This window comes from Lutra lutra, chromosome 15, assembly GCF_902655055.1.
Source record: "Lutra lutra chromosome 15, mLutLut1.2, whole genome shotgun sequence".
Classification (NCBI taxonomy): Eukaryota; Metazoa; Chordata; class Mammalia; order Carnivora; family Mustelidae; genus Lutra; species Lutra lutra.
In genome coordinates, this window is record NC_062292.1 from 38243622 (window position 1) to 38263597 (window position 19976).

Here is a 19976-nt window from a genome sequence, read left to right on the forward strand (position 1 = left end):
AGCAAGAATGATGTAACAACTTTTTGTTTGTTTGTTTTTAAATTCAGTGCTGTTTTGTGAATTATGTCACACTGAAATCTGTAGATATCTAGTAAATATGAGATTTACATTTCAAGTTTCCTAATAAGCATTAAGCTTATTAATTAACTTATTTAATTAATAAGTTTTATAATATATAATCCATTCTATTTTAACATATGGATTATATATTATATATTATATAGGGATTATAATAATCCATTATATTATAATATATGGATTATAAAATATAACCCATTAATAAGCTTAATAACCATAAGCAACCAGGTGGCATGCATATAGCTTTTATTGAACAGTAGGGTGCCCATTTAGTTGGTGGCTCTGTAGTTTACATGGATTTCTGGCTTCACATCACAAACAGTGTTCAAAAGCTGCTTCAACACACTTTCCATGCATTTGTTGTAGCTTCCATTCAGTTCTTTTATCTTCCCTTGTGTTTGCTCTTCTACTTCTTCTGAGAGATTACTTTGAGAGCCCATTATCTGACAAAATAGAACAGAGAGAATTCACCACACTATGTATCATCTTAAAGTGTAATTGTTTTACTAGTTAAACTTGTTTTGGGTTATTTATTAATGCTTGGTCTATGGTGTACATCTTACGTGTTATTTTTCCAGAACTTTCTCAGAGAATGGATACAACCACCATTACCATAAGTGAGATAGATAAACATTCCTAAAGAATGAAAAGCCATGGTCAGTTACTTCTGTTTTGAGGCTGGTCTCCACACAGTACAAATTGAAGGCATATTCACAATCATTATAACACACTCAGAAGTTTTTTCATGTATTACATTTTTCACATATTTATAATAGGTTCAATTCAGTTCTTGTATCTTCCCCATGGTTTGCTTTTCTGAATTAAAAATCTGGAAAATAAAGTTGAAAGACATGATTTCACCCATTCTGCTGATTTTTAAAGAGCAAATAACTGGTTTGCCAATTTTTAAAATATATACTGATTGTTGTTTTTCAGGAAGATATAGCTACAACATGCCCAGTACAATACTTTGGCATGTATAGTTATCTCTTTTTGGGTAACAGATAGAATTTTGAAAATTTTAATATAAAATGAATTTCAACTTAAGGTATACATGTCCAGGGGCACCTGGGTGGCTCAGTTGGTTAAGCCGCTGCCTTCGGCTCAGGTCATGATCCCACCAGGGTCATGGGATCGAGTCCCGCATCGGGTTCCTTGCTCAGTGGGGAGCCTGTTTCTCTCTCTGCCTCTGCCTGCCTCTCTGCCTGCTTGTGCTCTCTCTCTCTTGCTCTCTCTCTCTGATAAATAAATAAATAAAATCTAAAAAAAAAAAAGATATACGTGTCCATTTAGTTACATTATATTTTTAGATGCACTTTAATAAATCTTTCTGGTTGCTCTCATTAGCAGGATTTCCCAGTATTTCCCATTATCTCCAAGAGATTTGAACAAAATAAAATTTCACCAGGGGAATTGCTAATTTAAAGGGATTCTGCAGTGAAACCCTTTGTAAAGTTATCCTTTGCTAAGCAAACAGTCAACTCCTAATTTATCTCCTTTGTAAACTCAGCCTTTCTTAAACAGTATTGTTAAGGTGACACAGCTGGTTTTTGTTTGTTTTTCTCTTCTGTGAGTGTTTACACACAAAGAAGGTATGCATTTAGTTCAATCCAAGAGACTATGCTAATGATTGACTCCTAAGACTATTTTAAATTCTAGAATTTGAATTATCTTTCTAGGTCCTACACTTGAAATCAAATGCAACTGAGGCCATCAGTTTCAAGTTCTTTTCTGTTTATACTCCATGCAATAAGGGCTTCCCAGTTCAAAGAAAATCACTTAAGGAAAACTAGCTTCTAAGACATCAAATAACTTTTATAAAATAACATTTTGATAAGTGAGAATATAAGGAGCAGAGACATATGGACTGAATTTCCCTTGCTAGGAAGAAGTCTAAAAATGGAGGAGAACTACTTATCAAAATTATTTTACCAAAATCTATTTTTCCCTCTAAACCCACTATTTTACATGAGAGTCTACCAAACTCAAAAAAAAAAAGTCTTAAATCCAACTTCTTTAGTGTTGAAAAATGTATAAGACAAACTATTATAAAATTATTATCTATTTTTTTGGAACAGTGTTAAAAACAGCTGTTATTAGGTTAGCTCAGTGAACTATTCTGTAGGCCCTTGAAAAAGTTCATTTCAATTTAGGTTCTTTATTTCAGCATTGTCCCATAGAAACGTAACATGACTCACAAAGCAAGCCATATATGTAAATTTTTTAAAAAGATTTTATTTATTTATTTGAGAGAGAGAGTGCAAAAGTGGGGGGAGGGACAGAAGGAGAGAGAGAAGCTCAAGCAGACTCCCTGCTGAGTAGGGAATCCACAGTGCGGCTCCATCTCATGACCCTGAGATCATGGCCTGAGCCACAATCAAGTCAGTCACTTAACCAACTGAGTCACCCAGGTGTCCCAACAAGCCATAGAAGTAATTTTAAATTTTACAGAGGCACATTAAAAAGGTGACTTTTTAATTTTAATTAAAAATTTAATTTAACTGGGGCGCCTGGGTGGCTCAGTGGGTTAAGCCTCTGCCTTTGGCTCAGGTCATGATCCCAGGGTCCTGGGATTGAGCCTCGCATCAGGCTTTTTGCTCAGCAGGGAGCCTGCTTCCCTTCCTCTCTCTCTGCCTGCCTCTCTGCCTACTCGTGATCTCTGTCAAATAAATAAATAAAATCTTTAAAAAAAATTTTAATTTAATTTAAAAAAGACAAAATTGATTTTAATGACATATTTTATTTAACCTAATGTGTTCTTTATATTATTATTTTGATGTACCATCAGTATAAAATTATTGCATTGCTGTTTTTCATACTAAGTTTTGTAATCTGGTATATATTTTATACTTACAGAACATCTTAATGGGAACTAGCTAAATTTTTTAAAAATTTAATTTAATTTTATTTAAATTCAATTAATTAACATACAGTATATTATTAGTTTCAGAGGTAGAGTTCCGTGATTCATCAGTTGTATATAACACCCAGTGCTCATTACATCACATGCCCTCCTTAATGCCCATCACCCAGTTATACCACCCATCTCCTCCACGCATGGACTAGCTACATTATGAGTGTTTTTTAGCTATAGGTGAAGTGGCCACCATTTTTGACAGTACGAGTCTAACGCACAGATGGTAGCTACTACTATTAGTTGTATTCTTCATGTGCTTTTCTAAGACAATACGATGATTTTTCTGAAAGGATTGTAGTATAGATGTTACATAGCAAGGAGCTTAGCCCTGAGCAACTGATCAGTAAATGTCAGTGATTTTTATGAATTGTCAGTGATTATGTTCCTTGTGCTTTTTAATCCATTTTATACTTTCAGAAACATTGGAATGCCCTTAAAAAGTAGCCCATAGTCCATGCCTCATCCTGAAAAGTTAAATATAATATTATTTTGAGTTTATTTGATGTGCAGTAATTTGAATTTCTATAGTTCTATACTGAATTGTTCTACCAGTAACCAACCATATACTGTTTTATTATTTTTTTTTACTTTATTTAAAATTTTAATTCCAGTATAGTTAATATTAGTTAACTATAGTTATATTAGTTTCAGGTGTACAATACAGTGATTCAACAATTCTATATATTACTCAGTGCTCATTAAGATAAATGTACACTTAACACCCTTCACCCACCCACCTCTCCTCTGGTACCATATACTATTTTATTTATTTATTTATTTAATTTATTTTTTTTTAAAGGACTCTTTTTTAAATTTTATTTATTTATTTGACAGAGATCACAGGTAGGCAGAGAGGCAGGCAGAGAGAGAGGAAGGGAAGCAGGCTCCCCGGGGAGCAGAGAGCCCGATGCGGGGCTCGATCCCAGAACCCTGAGATCATGACCTGAGCCGAAGGCAGAGGCTTTAACCCACTGAGCCACCCAGGCGCTCCCATATACTATTTTAAATGGCCTTCCTCAGGAAGAATTCCATACCTTTATATATGCAGACAGTGTGGATTTAAGTCATCCAGGAGAGTAAAGGAATGAATATAAGCTCCACAAAAGATCAATTGCCTTGTCCACTGATGTATTGTAAGTGTCTCTAACACTGCTTAGAGCATAGTAGATGCTCAGTGCATATTTGTTGAACTGAATAGAATGATCAGAGAATGTATTACAGAGAACACATTACAGAGAACTTATTACCTGCACTCTGCTGCTCTTTTTGGCAGAAGTCTGCTATCTGAATGTTTGGCACACTATATAAATTAAAAGTTGATAATTGTGTGACATGTGGTGGTACACATCATCAAAGGACTCCCTTTAAGGACTTCTTCCTGTTAATTTTCAAAACTTCAATATTGAGGTTGATGCTTATTAGATTCACAGCTAAATGACTGATGGTATTTGTGAAATCTTTCAACATTCAGTAAGTTTCTTTACAAATTTTTCAAATGTTCCTGTTTGAGAGAAAACAGAGAGGTGTGCTTGGGTGACTCAGTTGGTCAAACATCTGCCTCTTGGTTTCAGCTCAGGTCATGATCTTGTGAGTTGTTGGATTGAGCCCCTGCGTCGCTCTCTGGACTCCGTGGAGAGTCTGATTGGAGCTTCTTTCCTTCTTTCCCTCACCCCACTCACACACTCACTCTCTCTCTTAAATAGAATAAATAAAACTTTTTTTTCTTTTTTAAGGGGAAAGCAGAGGTTTTTGGGTCCCACTATTATAAGCAAAACACAGTTTTGCATTCTCAATCTACGGTTGTTTGAAGAAAACAAAATGTTTTTCATTCTCAATCTACGGTTGTTTGAAGAAAACAAAATGAATTCAGGAGGAAAGATGAAAGATACAAAAGTCTTCAATATGTCCCAGGAAACTGTTTTCAAGTTTTCTGGTTAGATTCATGGGCCATCTAACTTCTACTTGCGTTAATAAGAGATTTCATGTTTCCACTGTAGTCCAGATTTCCTTTTAGCCATGTAACATCTTCTTTTGGAGAAGAAATTATATCCGGTAGCAATGACAAGCAAGGGATAAATAAATCTTTAATAAAACAATATTTGTTGATAAACAACCCACACTGGGATACCTCTTTCTGTTGCTATATCAGGGGAATTGAAACAACACATACATTGACAAGAGCTAAAAGACGCAACTAAAAAAAGTGACATCGAGGCGTCTCACCCACAGCAGGAAGGAAACTGGCTTCTTGGGTCTCCTCCCAGACCTCTTACTTGCCCTGGGTTAATGATGATGAGATTTAACTGGAATAGCAATATGTCTGACATATGGAGGTCATGCCAAGGAACGAATATCTTGTGCTAATGGTTTTACAATATGCTTGAAGTAGTGGAGGCCTAAACCTGTTAACCTTTCTATGTGAGCTTTTGATCAACTAGATGGAAAATTGGCTTCGAGCTCTAATTATGACAGCAATGAGGAGTTTTAATTATTTTCCAAAGCAGAGAACAAATATCCTAAACCAGATTTACATCTTATGAGATCTTTCTGGAGATATAATATTTCAAGAGATTTAACCCAACTACTTTCTAAAATTACAGTCAGTCTTGTGATTACTTAAAAATAGAAATAAGTACATCAGAAATATTTTTCCTGGAATAATAAATGCTGGTCCGCATTAAGGATGACTATTATCTCAGGTCCCAACATGTCATGGGTCATGATGGGACTCAACAGGAAAGATAAAGGCACAGAAGAAATGTTGGTTACCCATTCTCCCAGTGAATATTTATTGTGTGCTTACTATGGAGCAGACGCTATTTTATCATTGGGGAAAGTAACAGAGAGCATAACATAGAACCTGCCATTTTGGTGTTATAGTTCAGAAGAAAAGATAGGCAATAAAAAATGTGAATTTACAATGTATCTAGTTATGATACCTGATATGACTATAATGGGGAATTTCTTTTTTGAATGAGAGACACAATTTTAAATAAGGTGATCAGAAAGAGGAGTTAACAAATGAACAGAGATCAAAGAAGGATGAAAATGTCTGAAAGAAGATGATTCCAGGGAGGAAATAAACATGTGTAAAGGTGCCATTGGCGGTGGCATGTTCAGTCTGGGGAAGAACGGGAAGGCAGATATGGCTAAAATTGAACAGAGACAAAGGTAATAGAAAATGTTACAAATGACCCTAGGAGATATTATTGCACCTTGCTTGCTGGAAAATGTTCTCCTATTTCCTTATGATTTCTTTTTCAATTGACTGGCTTCTTTCAATAAATTTTTCATAAAAACATAAAGAAATGCTTTTCCCTACACTATCATTTAAAAAATATCTGTGGTTCACAGTAAGATGTAAGTGCATGACATTTTTAGAACTGACAAGTTAGAGAGACAGCCAAGGGCCAATTACGGAGGGTTGTATACACATGTATAGACTTCGGATTTTATGATGCCTTTTTAAAAATATTGATAAGAAGAACTTATTTTAGCTGATGGTCCACTTTATTCTAGGAAGGACTTTTTATGTTAAGAAAGAGCCCACTGGTGGCACCTGGGTGGCTCAGTTGGTTATGCTTCTGCTTTTGGCTCAGGTCATGATCCCAGGGTCCTGGGATAGAGACCCACATGGGCTCCCTGCTCAGCAGGGTGTTGGCTTCTCCCTCTCTCTCTGCCCCTCCCGTGCTCATGCTCTCTCTCTCTTATGTCAAATAAATAAATGAAATCTCCCCCCCCCAAAAAAAATATTGAGAAAAAAGAAAAAAGAAAGAGGTCACTGGAAAAGTTTTTCCTACCATGAGATTCAATTTACCTGATCCTCTATGAGTCTCACATCCACTCCCACTAAAATAAAAGTTGTAAATAAGGGGATTTCCAAAGTGCTTGTAGTTCATCTTGCAGTGTCAGCCTTTATTTATGTTCCTACTAAAGAAAAAAAAAAAAACCCGTATAAACTTTAGTTTGTAACACATGGAATTTAATTTTTTTTTTTTACTCCATGTTGCAACACAGAAGGGAGGATGTTGGTTCCGAAAATATCGTGTGCTTATTTATTTGTTTTTTTTTTTTACTGTAAACTGTAGATATTTGGAAAATGTTAGTGGAGGAAAAACCCTTTTAAAAATATTTTCATGAAAGATTTGTTGAATGAAGCCAGACTGTTAAAGAGGAAATTAAAAAAAAAAAAATACCAGGAGACTTTTCAGCAATATGCAACAGTATCTACTTTGGTTATTTGTAAATCTCAAATTCACTAAAGTAGATGTGGCTTAACAAACTCATTCTGTAACGATGTACAACTCTTTTTATTGATTGTAGTGGTGAATGTTGATAGACAAAAAAATACGTTTTGTGAAGTGTTTTTCTTAATAAAATGTGTTAGTCAATAATCTGTGGTAGAAATAATACTCAACCAGGCCCTTCAATTTGAATATTTGAAAATACAGTTTTTAATGGGCAGCATATAATAGATATTAACTATTGATTGACACTTTCTATGTTAAATCAAAAAGCCTTGAAAGTGAAAGCGTAAAATCAGTAATTCTAGAATGTGTAAGATTTAGTTTGATGTTCAAGCTAGTTGAACTGCATCTGCTCAATCCAGTGTATTTCCCCCCTTGATATTCTGAATTATACCTTTTGAATATTAATATAATCTATGCCGCATTAAAAAGAAGCTCTGTGTTTACTTTCTTGTTTACCTTAGACTGCTTCAGTCTGAACTCCTTATCTCTCTGCATTCTGTACTGGTCAATTTCTGCCATAGCTTCTTCTTTAGCTTGCTTCAGTCGTTTCTCTTTTCCTGAATATGGACAATGGCATAGAAGGAATGGTTTTTTTTTGTTTTGTTTTGTTTTTTAAATAGACATGGAATTTCAAACTTGATTTCTAAGAAGAAAAAAATCAGTGAAGTCTACCTCATTTTCTTGATATATTTTCCTAAAACTGGCAAACTTCATTAAAAAACAATATTGAAAAATACCTTGTTTTTTTCCGATTGGATTTTCCAGAATATGGAAATGATAACTTTCTTTCACACTTATGTGTTTAAATAAAATATCTGCCCATTTACTCACAGCAGTGACAGCCAGAGAACAGATTTTAGCTGTCAGCTATTCGGAAAGACATTATTTGGTCAGATTTTCTGTCCTGATTTGTTGCCAGGAATCCTTCAGTCCCCACCAACTGGATCCTATTTAACACTGGCAGATCTCCAAAAGCACTACAAACATGCAACTCAGACTCTATCAAACTGACTTACAATTTTTTAAAGCATTTTATTGAGATTTTTTTTTTTCTTAGCATTTGTTGACTCTAGAATGTCTGATTAAGCCCCACAGCACATCAAAGTGGGTATTTTTTTTTTTTTTTTCGTAGTAGCTTTCTCTGAGGGGGACTTGAAAGTGGCCGTAAAACCAATTGTTTTTAATGGTTAGGAGATTTAGTTAAATAGCTCTCTTTTCTTTTATTAAGAGCAAAGGTGTAAGCCTTAAGCCAGCAGACAGCAGTGTAGATGAAAGTTTCAGACAAACACAATGCTGTGGGGATCATTAACTAAGCACATGACTTTTTTTGACAACCAGAGTAAATTTGGGGGCTTACAGGCTAATATTAATTGTTACTATGCCCCCAGCACCCACCACCTTCAGGGGGTTAGGTCTTAATGCTTAATGCATTAAAACTTTAAAGAAACTCCGAATTGTATTAACATTTTTTTATCTGAATCTCTTGTCTTCTAATTTCACTTAAATGCTTCCATTCTTTTGCTTATTTAACATTCTCTGATAATGTCTCAAGCTTTTGTTTATAATTTTTGTCAACTGTTATTTTGTGTAGACTTTGAACTAAATAAGTGTTCTCATTAAGTAGCAGAAAAGAAAATCTTAACATAAATTTCTGTCATCCACATACATGTTTTTATATGACTTTATTTTTATACATCTTTGTAACATTTGAGTGTAAATGGTTTCTAAATTTCTCTCCCTGCTAAGCATGAGTTGCTTTGCTAGTTGCTGTCTATATATTCCATTTATTCTATGAAGATAGATTCACTGAGTTATAACTTGACATGGGTGTCTTTTAATGCCTCTTGTCCTTGAATAGAACCGAGTAAACCTCATTCAGATCAGATAGTTAGCTTTGCCTTTACTCCATAAAAAATCCAAGGTATGGTGAAAATTAGTGTTCTTCTGATGTTTGAGGCTTAATGGAACATTAACAGCAATGCTTACCTTTTTCCTACTGAATGAATGCTCATTATCATTTTATATATACAGATGCCTTCATTCTCCACATTTCTAACCATTCTGTGGCAACCAAGCACGTACTATTCACAGAACAAATACACAATATGTTGGGAGAGGAAACTCCTCCTCGATCCCCAGTTCTCTTTCTTATCACTGCTTGTCATTAACATTAGGACAGAAATATACGTAAGGTGTATTAACATTTTCTTAGTAATAATAGGTTGGAAGATACATAATCACTTTATAAATTACATGAGACATCACTACTCTCCATGTTAATTACATAAAATGTAAAAATATTGGTTTCAAAGTCACAACTCTAGTACATTAAAATAATAATAATAATGATAATAATAATAGGAAAATTCTGTGTGTGCGCCTTCCCTGAGCAGAATCCAGTGCCCTACTTAGAAGGCTGTATATTAGCTCCATCACACAGTGACATGCTCAGAGTGTGTCTGTGATTCCCCCGTCATGGCACCAGTCACCTGCTGGTTCTCATTCAATTAAATAGGAGAGCCACAGGGAAATCGCTGCTGGCACAGCCATTTTCTGGACAGACTCAGCAGCTGCCGCTGTGTGAGAGCCTGCATATGCTACACCTGATTTAATCCAGTGGAAGAAACTGGAGCCTAAAGCCTGCTGTTTCACTCGAGGTGAAGCAAAATGCATGCATCAAATCAATTCTTATCAACCTCTGGGTTGCTTCTCTGTCTCGGTATGAAGATTTCCAAATTTTAATATTATACCTCTTTCTTCTTAATCATTAAATATATGGCTGCTGTGACTCAAGTGGCATTTAGGTTTATATTCTTATTTCTTAATACTTTCTGTACCAAACATAGGGGTGACCCTATGGGACAGCCCAGATTTTAAATAGGACAATCAAATGTTTGGTCCCAAAATTCCTACAAGGTCATATGTGCTTATGAGACCAAATGGTCTAATGTTTGGTTTAGAAAATGTGATTACCTTATGCACGATGATTTTAAATACAACTAAAGCAGATTTTAAATACTACTAAGCTCCAGAGTGGTCCAGGAAGGGATGGTTTTGATTCGTCCATCCATTATTCACTCAATGTTTATCAAACGCCTACTATATGTTCTGCATACAGCTATACACAGAGTGTAGAGAAATGCATATGATATGATCCTTGCCTCCAGCTGGCATAAATACAGTGTAATTTGGAAATGTGTGCATGATACACTGGCATCCAAGAGGAAAATATAAAATACATAAAATTGTGAAGAATACATATAATAAATTATGAAAAATGGAACGTATATTTTGATTCTGTTTCTTCCATGGCAGTTAAAAACCCTCAAATTTATGGAAGTTAGTATACTTAAGTTCTAGACAATTTGTGCTTGCCATTCACCCCAATAGTCATGTTATGTCTTATGTTATTAAAGTAAGTCAAAAATGCAAACAACAGAACACAGATACGTAGAGTGTGGGTCAGAGCAGGCTGCCAAGGGACATCGGGGAAGAACTTCTGAGGAAGGAATGATTGAGCTGAATGGAAAAAAAAAAAAAAGAACAAGGCACAGTGACCCTTTTAAGATACTTTTGGACATTCTTTGTAAACACTGCACCTTAATAACCCCATTCATTTCTAAACATGCGGCTTGTCATGCAAATATGTCTTACATTCAACATGCCCTTATTGAGATATTTTACAGGAAATTTTGTGGGAAGGAAAGAGAGGGGAAGATCTTTGAGGTCCAGGGGATTTGTGGGAAAAGAATGAAAAAATCTATTTGGGCAGATTAAAACTCAGCTTATGTGGGAGTGTGGTGGGCAGTAAATGCTCAGGTATGGACTCTTCCTGGGTTTGTGGCCAAGTGAATTGAGTATCCCAAATGCAATGAGCTTTTGAGACACAGAAAACCCTGTTCTGTTGATTGGATGGTTAAGTTGATTCTGGAATCGTTTTGTGATGAGGAAGAGGAGATTTCATATATCATTTCAGAAAAGAACTGAAATTATACACTAAGCACAACTAAAATAAGATATTAAAAGCCTTGCAAACTTGAGCAAGTTCGTGTGTCTGAGCCTGAGTTTTCTCATCTATAAAACAGATTTAACAATCTACTGGAATGAATCATGATATGTCTTAGGAAAAAATATAAATAAAATGTTTGACAAAGAACAGCTATTTGACTTTTTTAAATCATTGTTAGGAAAACAAGTCCAGTTTCTGGGGACCTTTTGTTAGGAACGAAGACAAGAAATACAATGTGAGTTTGAGGAACAGTCCTCAGGCTGTTAACTAGAAAAGCCCCTGTAGGCTTCCCTAAGGACATCCAAGTGGAGGTATTGAGGGCATCTGGACAGACAAGTTTGGATCCAGAAGCAAGTTTTGAAATGGAGACAAAGATCTGCATGTCAGTTATCTGGGATTGTATGGGTGCTTGTCATAGCAATGGGATTTGGACTGAAACCAAAGGAGTATGTACAGAATGAAGAGAAAAGAGAATGAAGGTCTTAATCTGGGTGCATGCCACCATTCCATATATGAGAAAAGGAAGAGGACCCTCAGGAAGAGCCTGAGAATTAGTGGTCAGAGAAGTAGGGGAAACCAAACAAACATTCAAGAAGGATGTGGCCACAGGGTCAAATGCTACAGAGAATGGAAAAAAGAGACATTTAAATAACCAATGTTATCAAACATCCTCTATGTGCTGCACACTGTTTCTATATCTATAAATACAGCAGTGAAAACCATAAACAGACAAACTTTCTATTCTCAAGGAGCTTGTATTCTGAACACGTGAAGGGGAGATAGAAAACAGGTAGTGGATGATATGGTAGAGATAGTAAGTACCAAGAAGAAGGAAGAAAGAGCCCATGGGATAGAGAGATGGTGGGTGTTAATTTAGGTAAGTAGTGTCTTTTGGATGAAGTGATATATGAATAGAGACCTGAAGGAATAAGACAATTAGCCAGGCAAATATCTAAAGGGCAAGAGCATTCCTAGCAGAGGCAACAACAGATGTAAATATCCTGGGTATGTGACATGCTCAAGAAACAGCAAAAATGCTGTCATGCCTGGAACAAAATGATTGAGATGAATGAATATTAGGAGATGATATCAGAGAGGTAGTAGTGGGACCAGGTCACAAACTGCTCCTGGGGCATGATACAGCTTTTGTTTCTTAAGATGCTGAATTCATGAAGGGTTTTTAGCAAAGGTGTACTGTGATACTATATAAGATTTAAAAGGATTTCTTTGGCTGGTGTGGTGAGAATAGTTTGTAGGGGCAAGGGAGAAATAGGAAGACCAGTTTGAAATATGTTGCAATAGTTCAGATAAGTGTTAATGATTGCTGGAAATAGTGAAGTAGCAGAAGAGTTGGTAAGAAGTTAGATATACTTTGAAGGCAGAGTCAATGGATAAACACGAGAGACAAGGCAATGGTGATCCAACATTTTATTTTGGGAGTAGGGTCAAGAATGCAGTTTAACTGAGATGCCTATTAAACATCTAGTGACAATGGTGAGAAAACTGATGTTTACATGAATTTGGAGAGTGAGGAAGCAATGAGGTCTGGAAGTATCAAGTTTAGGAATCATCATTCATACAGCTGGTGTTTAGAACCATGGGATTAGATGGGATCGCATAGGAAGTATCTCCAGATAGAGAAAAAAAATAGGTCCCAATTGGGAGTCCAACTTTAGAGACTGGAAAGATGACAGGAAGCCAACCGTGAAAGTGGTGTCCCAAAGTCAGATGAAGGAAGAGTTTCAAAGATAAAAGAGGGTTCCAGTTGTGACTGAGACATTTAATTAAAAAATGGGTTAGCAATGTTTGTGGTCTTGGCAAAGGGAGCTTTGGTGGAATTGTAGGGATAAAACTCTGATTAAAGAGGATATTATGCTAAGTGAAATCAGTAAGACTGAGAAAGACAAATACCATAAGATTTCACTCATATGTGGAATATAAAAAAACCACAAATGAATAAATAAACGAAAAGGAGAATTAGACTCACAAGTAGAGAGAACAAAATGGCGGTTGCCAGAGGGAAAAGGGGTGGGTGGATGAGCAAAATGGGTGAAGAGGAAATGGGAAATACAGGCTTCCAGTTCTGGAATGAATACATCACAAGAATAAAAGGCACAGCATAAAGAATATAGTCAATGATATTGTAATAGCATTATATGGTGACAGATGGTAGCTATACTCATGGTGAGCACAGCATAACATATAGAAATATTGAATCACTAAACTGTGCATATGAAACTAATGTAACATGGTATGTTAACTACATTCAAATAAAAAAAAGGAAAAAAGTGGGTTCAGGAGAAAATGGAATAAAAAATGTAAACACAGGGAATACAGGAAACCTCTGAGTTTTTCACTTACAAAGGAGAACAAAGACGATAAAGGCTCAAGATAGTCAAGTGGATTTGACAATTAGAAGATGCTGTGAGTTGAACAGTGTCCTTCAAAAGGATATGTTTAAATCCTTACCCTGGGTACCTGTGAATGTGGCTTTATTTAGAAGTTAAGTGTTTGCAGATGTAATCAAGTTAGATGAGGTCACACTGATTTACAAGTTAGATGAAGTCACACTGATTTACAGCTGATAACTGCTGTCCTTATAGGAGTGGGAGATTTGCCATAGAGTCATGGAGGCATAAGAAAGACACCTAAGGAAAAAGGTTGTAATTAAAAGGCAAAGATTGGAATGATGCAGCTGCAAACTCAAGAATGCCAAGACTTGCTGGCAGTCCCCAGAGGCTAGGACAGAGGCATGAGACAGATTACCCCTTAGTACCCCCAGAAGGGACCAGCTCTGCCAGCACCTTGCATTTGGACTTCTGGCCTTCAGAACTGTGAGATAATACGCTTCCATTGTTTTAAGCCATCCTGTATGTGGTAATTGTTACAGAAGCTGTAGGAAACCAATACAAAGGCTCAGTGAGAACCAGACAACAATGATGTCAGTTGAGCCTTGGAAAGCAAAGCCAGATACGGGAGTATGGTGGGAAGAGTAGGTATCCAAATGAATAAGCCACCTGACAATAATATACATCGACAGGATAGAGGCTACCTTGACTTGGTAGTAAAATAAAGGACACTTTGGGAATGTTTGGAGATTTCTATCTGTGACTAATAATTGTTTTGATTCTGTTATACTATGCAGAAGAGAAACGACAACAGCTTTTCTGGGCTCTGGGGGTTTGTTAATATTATGATAATACCAACGTGGTTCAAAGAATGTTATTATTTTGCTCACCTGATACAAACATTGGAAAAAGTAATATCACCAGGAAAACAATGAAGCAACTGCTCTTTTGGGGCCTGTGACTGGTATAGAGTTTCCCTGCTGACCCTAACCTCTCATTTCATATCTTTGTTTTCTTGGTGTTTCCTTTGCCATTCTCTGTACTTGTATTTTCCTCATTAAAAAAAAAAAATCATACGTAGTTTTGTATAGATCCTGGATTGGATATAATCAAATGCTATTACTAGATGAAACTGTTCGGTGGGTATTATTTTAATATGACCCACTTGAAGAAATGAAAGTCCAATATACTTACAAATACCCCATTAGTCTGTGGACTGTAAAGAAAGAGAAAAAATTTACAGGCCCACAAAACCCCCAAGACAGGGCCATGAAATTCTAATACAGCAACTTCTATTTTATTAGTTTATTAAAAGTCATGTCTTCATGAACCGAAGCATTCACATACATAGAGAAGAATTTATTAAATCAAGGTGTTTGTTTAAATAATTTGGAATATCTGCATATTTGGAAACAAATAGGCAATTACCTGATTTAAAAAATATTGGCTGGCATTCTATACACCCACAAAAACGAATCTGCATTACTTTACTAGCTGATGTATTATCAAAGTAGATCATCAAAATATTGTCTTAGGAATTTATTTTGCATTTGTGTATAGTTCAATGAGGTCCTCCTAGAAGACCATGTTTAACAGATCAGCAGGATTCTATTATTTTGCTGTACTTTTCAATAGAATCTTTTTACTAGGTAGTAGAAGAAAATCCATAGCTAACATTTATTGAGCACCTGCTATGTGCCACGTGGTGGTTTAAGTCTTTTATAGGTATTAACTCAGGGAATTATCACAACTCCATGAGGCAGATACTGTTATCTCCATTCTGAGGCTAGGAAACTGAGTCACAGTGAGGTAAGAAGGTAATCTGGCCAACTCACCCAGCTAGTAGGAGGCAAACCTGGATTTGCGACCAGGCCTAGCAGCTCTAGGAAGCGAGCACTGACCGTGTTCTATCTTGGTAGAAAATTCTGGGTATGTCCTTTACTTTTATTAAGATTGTCTATTGCTTTTAGAACATTTTAGTACATTTTAAATATACCTGCTTGTTCAGTTTTTCTCATATTCAGATTTGAACATTTACATTGTTTATCACATCTTTTGATCTATATTCTGTCATGCAAGTTGTAATTTTGAGTTAAACACAAACACTGTTTTCAGTAGTTGCCAAAGTAGACAGATTGTTTATTAGTGAGAACGGCTATGTTCACCTTCAGAAAGAATTCGTTCTTTATGTGATGTGGAGTCATGTGCATTTGGGCATTTCATAAGAGCTCTAGAGTTTTCCAAGTCTGCAATGGGTATAAATGGAATAAATACTGATCTCATAAAAAAGTCGTAATTACAAGTAAAAACGCCATGTGTTTCAGAGAAATACAAGTCTCTGTTCCTCGTATTGATGATGATATCTTGACTTTCTAATCGAGGTCTGATGGGAGCTGCTCAGTTCCCCACGCCTGGAGCTCCAGGTCAGGTCTGACGTTCAGCTATAAAAATGTAACTCGTCTTGGACCAACATACTCACTTTTATGTTTTAATTAATGAACAATTTTTAAGGCAAAAGGTGTTAACTTCAAATAAGGTGATTTAAAATAGTGCCAACCTACTGTGATTGCATCTAAATTTAACAAAACAGCAAGGCTACTTTGCACATAAAAGATTTTTTTGTCTTAACTAATAAATATAATTAGGGCACCTGAGTGGCTCAGTCAGTTAAGTGTCCGCCTTTGGCTCAGGTCATGATCTCAGGGTCCTGGGATGGAGCCCCAAGTCAGACTTCGGAGTCTGCTTCTCTCTCTCCCTGTCACTCTTCCCTGCTTGTTCTTTCTCTCTCAAATAAATAAATAAAATCTTTAAAAAGAAACTAACAAATATAATCTTATCTGTAATCAGTGAACAGAGACAGATCTGAGTTTTACCAGCCACCTACTAGAAGTAGTTCAAGTCTCCCTCATTAGAGGAAAAGCTGACCCAGAACTGGAGGCAGTTGTAAAAAGAAATGAAACTGGTTTATCCTGTCCTTTTATTCCATTCCTTTATTTTTACAACTTATAGTAATATATGAATATACATATTATGTTAGTTAAAAATAAAAATGATTTTTCGATTGCACTCTGCACTATGTATATAGTGTTCTGATCCTCAAAACATCATGACCACATGTATAACCTTGATATTTAAATATATCATATATATCTTATATTTCTATTTAAAAAAAAGAGCAAATCTCAGAGATGCTAAATGACTTATACACAGAAACATAAGAAAAAGCCAATGCTTTTTCTACTCTGTTGCCTCGCATCCCAACTTTTCAAGTCTGTTCATAATGTCTCCCCACCCCACCCCAGCCACAGCATGGCTGGCAAGTGTTTTGAGAGTAGGGAGTTATATATTTCATTTCCACAGACCTACAGCCTTCTGGAGAATTCCTGATATATCAGGTCTATAAACCCTTATCTATATCCCTTAAGGCAAAACATTTATACCCTATATTGTATTAGGTGACAACTTCACTGAGATCTGAGGCAGTCCTATTTAATGGAATATATTAATATTTTTGTGGCATAATATATAAATATACCACCTTATTAATCTTGCATTTTTCTAAAATGATTAACATGTGAATTGTTGGTTTCTCCCCCAACCCCCCACCCCCGTGTCCTTCCCTCTCTCTTTCCCTCTCTTTCTTTTTCTTTCTTTTAGATATGTATTCAGGAGTCCTCTCTAGCGGAGACTCTATATGCAAATTTCTGAGATGCTTTCAAATAAATGGATTTAAGACAGAGAAAGTGATCACAGACTTTTCATGATGGTGTTCACCATCTGAAACTGGTTGGCCTTCATACGTTAGATTTTTTTTTTTTAAAGATTTTTATTTATTTATTTGACAGATCACAAGTAGGCAGAGAGGCAGGCAGAGAGAGAGAGAGAGAGAGAGAGGAGGAGGCAGGCTCCCTGCTGAGCAGAGAGCCCGACGCGGGACTCGATCCCAGGACCCTGAGATCATGACCTGAGCCGAAGGCAGAGGCTTTAACCACTGAGCCACCCAGGCGCCCCACGTTAGATTTTTCAAATGAATTGCTTTATGGGGAAAAAAAAGGTGAAATATGCAGATTTATAAAAACGATGGTTATCTGTATTCTCACGTCATTATTCCTTTCTCCTTTTTGTGCTCGTTTAATGCATTTATCTCATGAGCATTGCTGAAGGAAGAGTCCAGGTCTACTCATTAGTGTCTATACCAAAGTGGCCCGGTAAGAGTAGGCATTCAATAAATACTTACTAAATTCAGTAAATAACTTACAAAACTAGTGAAATGATAGAAGTTGCAAAATACCAGGCAAAAAAGGTAGTATTTTATTTCACTGCAGAATGCTTAAGAAGTAAGTATGATGCGTACGATAATTGAAGTTGTAGCCACAAACTGCTACCTGCTGATAGCTGTGTAAGAAAATAGCTTCTAACTGGTAAAAACTGTTCCAAAGCCTGTGCTTTCTGTGGCAAAGGGGACAGACCGACTTTCTCTGTAAAACCGAGGGTAGAGGTTGGTTGTGGAAATAACATTTGTAAAAATATCTTCCAAAATGTTTTTAAGGCCTAGGTATTTACTATGACTCATTGAATATTTGTTTGAATATTTATGATTGAAGACCAAGGGACAAAGTACACAAGGGCTTTAAGTTACTGGCAAAAAAATGAATGTTTTGTATAAAAATAAGACAATACATATTTTCTAACACTGACCAATATGGACTTCTGAGGAAAAATTGTCCAAGAACAACATATTCACTAGTGGAAAGGAAAACAAGTTTGATATATATATACACGTATATATCTATATCTATATCTGCTAAACATATAGCTTTTATGTATATTTTATATTTTTTTATATCTGATATTTATATATATCATATATATCTTCTATTTCTATTAAAAAATGAAGAGTGAAACTCAGAGATGTTAAATGACATACACAGAAATATAAATCTGAGTCTAGATAGTTTTGACGGTCCTCTCTTCCAAACAACTTGCATAATTCACAAATCCTTTCTTCTCTAACAGCTTTGAGAAAAGGCACACTATTGGTAAAAACCATCTGGATTGTACGATGATATTGATTAATGTGCCCAATATGTAATTATGTTACTTCCATAATAAGGAAGCAAAGGTAACATAATTAAAACATCTTAAAATAAGTTGAACTTCTTCACAACTTCTGTTCTGGAAGTTTTAAATGTGGTTAAAGAAATTTGAATAAAAGATAAGGACGTTATCTATACTGCTTTAACTAGCAGGTCCAAGACTGCTTTGTTTTCTATCAAATTACATTCATACCATTTTGCAGTCATTTGCATGGTCTGTTGTAGATAAAGATATGGAAAAGTAGATAAAGTTTGTCTTAATTTCTTCTTCTTTTTCTCTTCTAGTTCCTTCCACATGGAGTCTTCCTTTTGCTGTTGTTGGTGTCTACATTGCTGACTGCTCAGGAAATCAACTTAGGAAATAAACATGATTTTACCTGTGGTCAAAAATGGACCGTGGATTGAATGCTGCTTCTTTCCTGGTTTCCTCTATTGCATTATAATGTACTATTCACACGTCTCACTCGATCTATTTCAACAAACTTTTGTCACTACCTACTCTATTCCTGTCACTATATTCATCCAAAGAATCATATAAGCAACATTTTAAAAACATGGCTCCATGTCTTGTTGAAGTTTTAATCAAATTGCAGATGCAAGACATATAATTAGGAAGAGGGTAAATGACACAAATTGTTATAGATTAAGCAATGATGTGATATGAAATGAGATAGTGGAGAAAACATAGGTCTTGCCCCAGGGAACCTGAATTTGAGTTGTTAATCTACAATATGTTAGTTTATTCATAATAAAAATTATGTAAATATTGCGTAGTACAGTTAAGATCTTTGCTTAGAAATCAGACTCTGTCCATATCTTGTCTATAACCTTTACCCTCTGTGTGACCTTGGGCAAGCTGCATAATTTATCTAAGCGTCACCTTTTGTCTTTGCAGTAAGAGTTTTTGCAAGGAGTAGTAAATAAGTAAGGATTAAGTGTGGTGCCTGTGTGTGTTTTCTATTTTTAAAATATGAACTCTGGCAAACAATGAGCTTTAGTCTCTACATACATAAAATGGAAATAATAGTAACATCTCATTCACATAGTTGTGAATATCAAAGGGAGTAGGAAGGGGGTTAACATTTACTGAGAACATTCTGTGCTAATATATAGATGTATGGCTACGTAAAAAGAATGTTAGAAAATGAGAATAAAATGAAAATATTATTAAGAGGGATGAGAAAGAGCTATTAACTGTTGTCACAATTTTACAGAAACAGTAACCGATGTGTACAGAGGGTAAGTAACTTGCTCAAGTTCTCTCCCTAGTAAGTAGAT

The 19976-nt window shown here is 35.7% G+C and overlaps 1 protein-coding gene across 2 annotated transcripts in view; it reads right to left on the minus strand.

The window, feature by feature from the left end:
• Nucleotides 1-313: 313 nt before the first annotated feature.
• Nucleotides 314-19976, minus strand: part of ATP6V1G3 (ATPase H+ transporting V1 subunit G3) — a 66729-nt gene continuing 47066 nt past the window's right edge. For both annotated transcript variants that reach the window (XM_047705711.1, XM_047705710.1), the window contains 2 exons: nt 7702-7802; nt 314-521 (listed from right to left, as the gene is read on the minus strand). In XM_047705711.1, the coding sequence (XP_047561667.1) occupies nt 348-521; nt 7702-7802 (275 nt within the window). In that variant the 3' untranslated portion in view covers nt 314-347. The remainder of the gene's footprint in view (nt 522-7701; nt 7803-19976) is intronic.